Source organism: Perna viridis, chromosome 11, assembly GCF_037379345.1.
Source record: "Perna viridis isolate PV_CMFRI_1.1 ecotype Kerala chromosome 11, ASM3737934v1, whole genome shotgun sequence".
NCBI lineage: Eukaryota > Metazoa > Mollusca > Bivalvia > Mytilida > Mytilidae > Perna > Perna viridis.
The window spans coordinates 35,824,833-35,835,673 of NC_142455.1; the positions used below are offsets into that span (position 1 = coordinate 35,824,833).

General features: G+C 31.5%; 1 protein-coding gene across 1 annotated transcript; it reads right to left on the reverse strand.

Moving 5' to 3' along the window:
* Nucleotides 1-397: 397 nt before the first annotated feature.
* On the reverse strand, nucleotides 398-9,595 carry LOC148603911 (coenzyme Q-binding protein COQ10 homolog B, mitochondrial-like). Its single transcript, XM_088551593.1, has 5 exons — nucleotides 9,468-9,595; nucleotides 7,528-7,683; nucleotides 5,681-5,873; nucleotides 4,509-4,610; nucleotides 398-3,860 (listed from the first exon to the last, which is right to left on the reverse strand). Exons 1-5 carry the CDS (start codon nucleotides 9,551-9,553, stop codon nucleotides 3,696-3,698), a joined length of 702 nt encoding a protein of 233 aa, XP_088407719.1. The 5' UTR covers nucleotides 9,554-9,595; the 3' UTR covers nucleotides 398-3,695.
* Nucleotides 9,596-10,841: the final 1,246 nt, after the last annotated feature.

The window sequence follows — 10,841 nt, forward strand, 5'->3', positions numbered from 1 at the left end:
GATAATACGTCATCTGTATAGCAGAAACTGAGTTTGATTGTATGAAATGTTATTATGCTTGTCTTTTATTTTTCTTCTCACATTTTTTTGGTTTCTTTTTTGCTATCTGGTTTTTATTCATATTAATGTGAAGGTTGGTATCAATTTCATAGTTTTTCAACTCTCTTTAGTTTGTCGCATGACAATAAGTTTTAAATTTGTTGATTTGAGTAAAGCCTGTCGGTTATAGCTGAAATATGGTACAAGTTATCATGCAATAGAAATACTCAAAATATCTAAGCATTCCCTCCAATAGAAGCTGAAAGGTGTAAAGGTCAAAGGAACTGACATGGTGATAGCAATACAAATGTAAAGCTCACTTTTATGAGTATGGGTATAAAAATAACTAAATTGTAAATCGAGGTCAAAAAACTATTTATTAAATAACAAAACAAATAATATTATTAATATTGACTTCTAATGCTTAACATATTTCTTTTGTCTTAAAAGGTAACACCTTTTAAAAAATTTCAGAGCTGTTGAAAATGGTTAGGCCTACAGAACCAACTCATTTCGACAAGGTTACAGAAATCTGATTACTGCAAAACATGATGTCAAAATTTTTGGCACAGAATAGAAATGTTTTGAGTTCAACGGCTCCAAACCTGCATTTCCATGTTACTCAACTTCTAATACTTTTCTTTCACAAATCTCCAAATCCATTAAAATCATAGTACATGTAGTAGAATTGCACTGAAGTAACTAACAAAAGGCTCAGTTAAAAAAGGAAAGCAATAAAGACATCCACTGCATCAAAAGTTGACATCTCTTAAGTATTAAGCATATTGTACATATTGGAAAACAGTCAACAAGTACTATACAATTCCAGTGTTATTATTTGCCTCCATCCTCATTTCATGGTAAAAATATGTGTCATTTTTTTACCAAGTACAGCACATGTTCATATGTACTGACTAGTGTTTTAATAAAAAATGAAGAAAGAATCAAAGTCATAAATGATTAAATTTCAACAGAAACACAATAACCAAGACATGGGATAGCAACTGGGGAAAAAAATGTCTACCTCAGAGATCATTTCTAGCAATTATTTGAATTTGTAAAGTTTTTTATCACGGGAAACAGCCTTTTAAGGCAAATAATATCACTGTAGAGAAAGATCTTCATCTGTTACAGGCTGTCCAGCACCTTATGCAAAAATAAGGGCTAATTTTCGGACTAACAAAAATTTTAGGGCTAATTTAGTGCCAAAATTAGGAATTTTACAACATAAGAGTAACTAACACTGAGAAAATTTTGTATCTTTCTTTCATGTCTTTTGTAAATTCCTGACAGAACACCTGTTTACCTGTGACCAAGTAAACATTTATAGACAATTAGGATGCACACTCTTCATTACAAAATCAGCAGTCATTGAAACAAAAACTGCAAGGATAATTTTCGAACCTCCTAAGACTAGTGAAGTAACATGAAAATTTAGAAATTCACATGAAAAATGGAGGTTTTTGAGGAATTCCTTTTGAATGTCAAGTTATTTTATGAAATTTAGCCAAACTGAAAACATAGGAATTTTAAGGGAGGCAGTCTGATGTTGCATACATGTACATGTATCAGTGTTAATGGGATTTTGTAGTGTAGTATCATGCACAGCATCTTAGGAGTTATTTAGTTTAATACATATATGAGATGGATACCATCTGAAATATTCACAAAATCAATAAAATGTAAGAAAATCTTATCACAGTTTTACAGATGATTTAAATAATACTAACATTGTCATATAAATGATACATGTATTTTAACATAGAAAAAATCAAAACTTAAAATTTCATGTTTTGAATTGACACACACTTTCTCTATTGCATTTAAAATACATAAATACATGTATCTGTTGTAATTAAAGTAAGCACCTATTATGCAAACACTTTTCTAAGTCTTTATTTTCATCAATAAAATTTGTAATTTTGTAGTAACAATTGGATGATAAACATGCAATAGGACAAACAGTTTGGGCTTTGATGGATTAAATTGTGAAAAAAAGTTAGAGAGGTATAATTTTTTTATATTGAAAATGAGAAAATATAATAAATGGGCTATTTATTCTCAATGACACTTACAAAATACATAAAAAGTCACATGAAAAAACATAGTCACTATAACTGATGACCTCCATAAGAAGAAAATAAAGAAATGTAGGGGAATGACCCTAACTATTGTTACAAAATGGCACATTAAACTTCTGTTACAAAAATTAAATCATTTAGTTGTCAGAGATTTTTAAGTACATTTATACAAATTAAAAAAAAAAGCACTTAATGCACAATAATTATCACTGTTATGCTCAAGTCAACATAATTTAGCCAATATCTCTATTGTTACCAGGGTACAATTTCATAAAACATCTCGTATTGAGATTTTCCTCAAATCCTTCCTCAACTCAAATTTCCAATATCAGATCAATTGAAATTGAAGATTTGAGGAAAAACACATTCTCAACTGAAGATTTGAGGAAAAACACATTCTCAACTGAAGATTTTTGTTTATGAAACCCAGTTATCTCAAAGCTATAGACACAGGTGCTGTTGGTATCAATGCATTAAACTATTGAAAACTAATAATAGTCAACCGTATCCATGGTATTTACTCATATGACGTGTCAGTTGGTAACATATTAAATAAACTTTAGAAGGATAATAAAATTATTTGACCTACTACTGATAGCCAATGATGTCAGTGATGGACTAAAGTTACTTTCTGTCATTTTATAAACACACCTATCTATAAATCAGCATTGTTTTTCATTTTTCCATTGTTCTTACTATGTAATATTTTCTTTCTCCGGCTACCGCTGTGATACTAATAAATATTGACATGTCACATCATATTAACTGTGACCACCTGGATAAACAGAATAATGCCAGTTTTAACATCTCGAAAGAATATCACATCTCTCCCTTCCAGGCCTAATCATGAATGTGATATTTTCTCTTTCAACTTACTTCAAAACTGCTTTTATTTTGTATGTCTCAGATTGTTCTTATGCTGGACATTAACTTCAATAAAAATATATCAAGTTTTAATGAGAACAAAAAGAGTTTAAAATTCTGACTAAGCTAAGACTTCAGTATTAATTCCTGTAACTATGACAGTTAAGGTGAATAATAATTCAGAATATTATCAGACTTGTGTTGAAATATGGTTAAAATTTATCTTGAAGTTTAAAAAAAAAGAAAGTAGGACACAATACTACTAAAACAATTAAAATATCTTAGTAAAATCATGTCTTAATTAGCCTGAATAACATATGTAACCTAATATAGCTTAGAAGTGATCACTTTATCTACATCTGTTTTATTTTATTTGAAAATTAAAAATTAAATTTTTCTTAAAAATATTGGCTAAGGTAGCCGATTAGGCATATTCAGAAGCAGCAAATTGATTTCTAGGGGCGAGCTAGGATCAAATTCCAAATAAAAAGGTAAGGCAATGATGTATGCTTAAAAACAATCCAGGATGAACAATTAGGTAAATCCAGAACAGGCTAGAGTACAAAATAAAAAGTCAAGTCAGAAATTATACGGAAAAAAAATCAAGGATACAAAATTTGATCCTATCCCCCTAGAAATCAAATAGCTGCTTCCTAACCTGCCTTCACATTTAGTGTTTAACAAAACAAATGAATTAAAACAAAGCTAACATCAACTGTTGTACAATAATATTTTAGGTTTTTGCTTTCGTATAGATGGTGCTCCATATTGCTCCTGTGCTCGCTTCAAGAATGAGTTGACCATTTCAACCACAACTTTGTCAAAGAAAACAGTTGCTAGCTGAGAGTGTATGGCATGTCTGAACTCAAAAGATACCTGCAAAGAAAATTAAGATTAACAAATGAAGATGAAGTTCTCTTGTTTAAGTTTTCATGCACATCACTGAGTACATCTAAAATATATATGTACTACTGTGGATTGTACTGAACAACTGTTTGAAGATTCATTTCAATACAATCAGTAAACAAGCACAACTTACTGACAAATACACAAGCACAACTTACTGACAAATACACAAGCACAGCTTACTGACAAATACACAAGCACAGCTTAATGACAGAGACTGTAATTGTACTTATTTTCCCACAATACTTTTTTTTTCATGCTGTCATGCACTATCCACAAAAATTGGTACAAGCAAAAGAGTATTTCAACCATCATTCTTTATGCAAAAACTACAATTTCCGCAAATTTAAGTACCTGCAAAAATTAGTACAAATACAGTAGGTAAAAAATAATATGTCTCACCAAGAAGTAAATACACTTTCTTACAAATGACAAATAGCTTTCCAATGAGAGAAAAACCAAATACAGGAGTCTTCAGATATTTAAATTAAGACATTTAAATGACTAACCTTGCTGTTTTAATTCTAATGAAAGTCAAAGGTAAGTATGAGAAGGACAAAGGACTCCTTTTTAGGAATGTTGGGACACATTATGATAAGTGATAGAAAATATACTCACAGAGAAATCCAGTACACATGTATTTGGATTTTCTGATAAACCAGGACTGAACTGCCATGTTGTTAACAAATGGTTGAATAGTTTACCATCAGTGCATTCAGACTGTAAAATATTACAAATAATTGTAACAATCAGGCAGTGGATAAAACATGGTATGTAATAACTCAATACCTTGACAAGGTAATATGACTATTTGAAACATCAGGATCAAGGAATAAAGACAAGATTTTCTGCTTCAATTTAGTAAAATGAGTTATAATTACATTGAAATGCATTGCAAATGAACATTTCAAGGGCACATAACTCTGTCAAAAACATCAATTTTATAACATTCTATTATAATGAGCAATTTTCCGACAGAACTAGTGATGTAGAGATCAAAAATGCATTTCAGTGAAAACTTTATTGACAGAAAGTATATTGTTACAATGTAGATCAGTAGGTTTTCGACATGCATGTTTGATTCTTAGAAAGAGTTGTGTGTAATTACATGCAGACATAGTCAATTGATGACATTTATGCCTCGTTAAAAAGTTTTCACTGTCACCTTGGAAATTGATAAGGTTCTAGATATTAAAAAAAATTAGTATATGCCAAATTTGGTCCAAATATGTTGATGTATATTCACTGTTGATTTATGAGAGTTAACAAGAATTTTAAGGACGGACAGACAGAAGAATGGCACTTTGTTTTGTAATTTAATTTTATTATCATTCCCAGGTCCTCATTTTCCAGTGTATTGAATAAATCATTTTTTATGTTACTTCTCAGTGGCTAAACTTGTACAAAAATTTTTGTAACACTGTTACTATGTTGGTGCACAAAAAAACACCATTAAATCTATCACCAACTAAAGGAAATGAAAACAAGCAGAAAATTCCTGAATACATGTGTTCAAAGTGTCATTAATCCCAAAAAACAGTAAAAATGACATTTTCATTAAAATTATCAAAAATTTGTGTATATATAAAAAATGTTGTGCGAGGGTTTCTTCATCATTTATTGAAGACCCATGGGTGGCCTTGAGCTGCCATTTTCATCCCTGTGAGGTTGTTGTCCCTTTGACATATTCACAATATCCATTCTTGTTAAATTTGAAAAAATTGTGAAAATACCCATGCAAGTATGATGTTCCAATAACAGAAGACAAAATTTTACAAAAGAATTCTTACTCGAACCAAATTAGGTTGGGCTATGGTAACACAAGAAGTGTATCTCTCTGACAAAGGAGGGAATCCAACCTCTAATTTACATTTAAAACTTCCTGGTTTCCTGCTATAAACCTGTGATTTTTTACACCAAGGAACAAATTCAGTGTATTTCTCAACATCTGCAACAATTTCATACATCTGTTCCATTGAATACCTATATATAAGAAAACAATTTTTTTTATAATAAGGACTTCCTACAGTTATAATGCAATAATGAAGCAATTAATTAAGAAATAAATCGCTGAAACAGCATTTTATCATTGTTTTACCACTGGATGGCAATTTATATTGTATTGTTTTACCCCAAGCTATAGCAAGGAATTGAAAATGACATAAATGGCCCATGGTAAAAAATGACATAAATGGCCAGCCCATGGTAAAAAATGACATAAATGGCCAGCCCATGGTAAAAAATGACATAAATGGCCAGCCCATGGTAAAAAATGATAAAATGGCCAGCCCATGGTAAAAAATGATAAAATGGAGTTTCTGTGCTTTATTTATATTCTAATTATTAAATAGGACTAGTTTATTCATATTTTTAATAGACACAGCCTATGAGTTGCATGACATGCTGGTCATGTGTTTATCACTTTTTTTACAATGGCTGTGGTCTAAAGAGCTTTGATGCAAGCCATACTCAAATAAAGCATTACATATCTAACAGTTCTCAATGGTAAAGAGAAACTATTGACCAAACTTTACGACAAACATGATGTCTTTTCATTCAGAATTGTCAACTTTCCTTTCATCTATGGCAACATCCTTTCAGCACCTGCATATGGAGTGTTCATATCACAACTCGTACGTTATGCCAGAGCTTGCCAAAACTTTTTGTATCGCACTAGAATTCTTGGTGGGTGTTTCTAGAAAAGCAGAAGACGCTTACCCTACTGGTGCACCTGGTCCATGCTCCTAGTTTTTAGTGAAGTCCCAGTTGCTCATTTGCTTTTGTTACTTTGTATGTATGATTTTAGTTACTCATGTTCTTTCTTGTGTATGTCTGTTTTCCATGTCTGGTCTTTGTCCCTGAATTACATTCTTTTGATTACCGCTATAACCTTGGTTCCCTTGATTACTCTCTCAAATATATGTAGGCCAATACGCCAATATACATAGTAACACTGAGCAATGCAGAAATTTATTTTAATGACCTGCCAAGCAGCTTTCTGATAAATGATTTCAGTTAATAGTTATAATGAACATACAGTTATATAAATGAATTTTCAAATCAGTGCTAGTATACTATACTTTCAAATCTTATGGGGAAGGCAAAATTTTATGTCTGAAAATGTAGATCTAAAATAATCTTTATTAAATAAGTAAATATAAAATGTACTGGTACATATGTAAAAGAATATAAATATTTGTAAGTGAATAACAAAAAAATTCTCATAAGTGTTTACTAAACTATTCAACCTTGGTAGAAGCTTCAAAGTCAGTTATAATAAATATGAATTCAGACATTTAGTATTCATATCCAGACTGAAAGCCCAAAATATTACTGGCACTTGTCTTCCTTAAAATATGCTACTGTGTCATAACTTAACAATTCATTACAATTTCTTATAAATGTTACACTGTTGATACATATATGTAAGTCAGGGATATCATCTGATAATTACTATAGATGCCTACCTAGTTTTTTCCTTCTGGGGATCAAATGATTTGCTTCTGTGTAGCCCAAATATATATATATACCTCTTGGTAGCTTCTAGTTTTGTTCATCTGAATCTTTTCTTATTGAAAAACCTGTTCTGTTCTGTAATTTTTTTAATATGTACATATAAATTTCTTAGCAAACTTGCCCTAGTAGTCTCCGCTCAGAATAATCTTTTCTCCTGTTTGTATTGGGAAAAGGACCAGGAATTTTGGGCATCTGAAAAAGAGTCCTGTTCTGGACCATACAAATATCATCATGGTTGTGAACTCTGAAGCAAGAGGAGCTGGCTAATACAATGCGTCTGGAAAAGAAAAAAAACTCCTTAAAATATCAAACTGAAAGGTGTAGTTTGGGATGGATGGCTGAATCTGTTAACGATGAGATCACATATCACATATGTCTGTTTAACAAATGGTTGAAATCCATACATGCATGAGAAATTTGGAGTCAGTTGTGTGACCTTTGCCCCCTGGACCTGCTGGGCCCCCAGACCCCCTGCTGTAATTTTGCTTACACTTCAAATTGGCCTCAGCTACGCGCCTGAACAGGCATAACTTTTCTAATACCGTATTGTTAGTATATGAATCTTACCTCAATGGTCTGCGTGATTATTTTTTCTTCAATTTTCTCTATAATTTGAATGACAGATTCTTTACACATCTCACTCATAAAAATATAAAGAATTTAAGTTGCAAACAAAAAAATCATTCAAATGGATTATGATGTTATTTTTTGAATGACACCGTAATAGCGAGCACCACGAAGCGGTGTGAGCTCTACGGTTGTTACATGTATGATCTAAATTTCCCTTAAGGTTCCCCAATATACTAACGAAAAAGAAGTCCTGTCCCGGAAGTAACAAAAAGTAACTGTCCTAACAGAGAAAATTCATTGCTTCCTTAAACCAAACAAATAAAAGTACATAGGTCAAGATTAGGTTTTAGTAAAAATAAATTGATCTTTTCTGATAGTTTTCGAGTCTTTCTCTATTTTTTTTACTAATTAAAAGAAGTGAATAGGATGTTTTTAAAGAGTTCGGGAAACACATGGATGTACGTACGTGTATCTTCGCTGTTCAACTGTAGCTGTTGTCAAGAACCTAACCCGCCTTTGAAAAATTCAATTATATTATCCAAATCAAAGCATAGCTTTTCTAAGACAGGAAAGGCAATCATTTTCTTGTTTGGAATTTGCAGCTGTTGTCTAAATTTTGTTTACGTCACATGATATGTGTAAAATATTCCCACCATCCGTGGAGAACTGTAATATTTCCAATCTCTGTACAGATTGATCTGACAGGCCGAAACTGAAAAGGATGTTGCTAGAGATGCCCTTCAGGGATAGAATATGTAAAGTATTGTGAAGTGCTATAAAGTTATCAACCATTTTGAGAGCGAGGGAAAAAGGGTTATGGGGTTTGAATTTTGGGGGAAAAAATTCTCAAGTTATAAATATTAATTTATTGAAAAAAAAAACTCACCCACTGATTTTAGGCAGATCTTCTAATAAAAATATTGATTTGGCTTGCTGCTCAGAAATAAACTAAAATATTGCATTTGTGAAGCAAACATTTTCATTTGGGTCGACCCCAACCCCTTTGTACTGTCCTTTATCATTTTTACGATACTCACACAGATGGTACGTGTATGGTAAAGCTCACAATGCTCGCTGATTTAGGCAATGCCTACCCCATATTAATGATTAGCTAAGGCCAGGTAAACTTAAATGGTAAATTCGCATCCAACCTTCACAAAAAAATGGAGTGTGTGGGAGGATTTTACTTTTTATTTTTTACCAGATATTTCCTATCCATATTTTAGCTATTTGAAGTGTAGATATGTTCTAAATCCATAGCCAGGTCAATTTCAGAGAAAATGTTGTTTAATCAGCAAGAAATGAAAGATTTGTGTGTTAGAGTATCTGAATACTAGAACCTTATTTTAAATTCCCACCTTAATTTTGTTTATTTTTGTCAAAACGTCATAACGTCAATGCAAGATGAGTTTTAGTGTGACAAAAGTAACGTAATGATTCGCAAAAAGGTAAAAAGTTGTTCTTATAACATATTTCTCTTCATTTCTTTACCTTTCTCGACTACTTTCTCTATGAAATTGTCTAAGAAATCGACAAAGAGAATTCCCTTGTCGAGAGAACTTTCGTAAGGTTGCCATTAATCGTAGACCTTAACCTTGACCTTCTAGTTTAATTTACAATCGGAACTACTTGGACATTTCCACTACCACATTCAACCAGTAAGAGTAATTCCGATAGGCATTTATATGGATAAAAGCAAGCATTCAATAATTTATGGTGCTTGTAAACTGCAAAAGGGAAAAGGATCACTCCGATATATTCATATTGGCTTTCTTCTCCGAGAAATTAAGTAAACGTTTTTGTATGAATCATGCAAAATTAGAATTAGAAGTTAGTCATTAAAAGTTTTTTAAAATACGAGTTATCTTCACATAAAAGAACATTTTTTTCTCAATGTCCCAATCACAAGAAGAAAGGGTTCATGAAAACTTTTGTGAATTAATAATAAATGTATTCTAGAAATGAACATATTGAAAATAAAAACATGTGCATTTTCAATCCATAGATTGTTCTTCGGTGGACAGTAAGTTTAAAGTTCTACATAACCATACAATACATGATAAAGGAACAAGCAATGATGATGTTCTATGGCATTGTACTTACCCTAGATCAGAAATTTTTATGGTTGAAGTGTTATAAATTTGGTAAGGCATAATCTTTCGATCAGTCATTTAAGGTCTGTTCATAAATTTGTTACAAAGCCATCTAATTGGTAGAAAACAGTGTGTGAAAATAGGTTCTAAATGCGGTATCTTCCTAGATATATACAAAGGTGTACCAAGTTTAAAATTTTCGTTAATGATCATGATCGATATATTTGATCTTGTGAAAAAACGGAGACTTGTGCAATTATGTTGATAATAATACTTTATCATATGGTAGCAACGATGTGATTGATGTAGTAGAAACTCTTGAAGAACAGAGTATGGCTTACTGATGATCATATGCAAGCATATCCTGATCAATTGCAGACGATTTCAATTGGCAGAAAAACTCATGCATGATAAAACATAATGTTTCATATTACAAGGAAATAAGTTAAACTGCTGGGTGTTACCTTTGATTTCAAATTAACCTTCAAGTCTCTATAAAAAAGGCGTCTCAAACTATTCTCGCATTAGGAATAGGAGAGTTCGCCAATCTCATTAGTGATGTCATATTCACTAATTTGCATATCATTAAGTGTCAAATTGGTTGGCAAATAAACAACTAAATAAACAATTGACAATTTCATGATTAGAATCCCAATTTTCAAACTTTATAACTTTGTTATTTTATATCCAATTTTGGGTCTGTAAAATGTTTCATTTAGATAAAATAATTCATATTATGTATGTGAATTTATAAATGTTTTACTTGAAAAAA

Bases quoted from the DNA above. Each gene is read 5' to 3' on its own strand.
- LOC148603911 (XM_088551593.1), bottom strand. From the start codon at position 9,553: ATGGCAACCTTACGAAAGTTCTCTCGACAAGGGAATTCTCTTTGTCGA. The intron at 5,874-7,527 runs GCAAGTTTGCTA...TCTTATATATAG, and splicing joins TCTGAGCGGAGACTACTAGG to GTATTCAATGGAACAGATGT. The intron at 4,611-5,680 runs GTAAGAATTCTT...AATATTTTACAG, and splicing joins CCCAACCTAATTTGGTTCGA to TCTGAATGCACTGATGGTAA.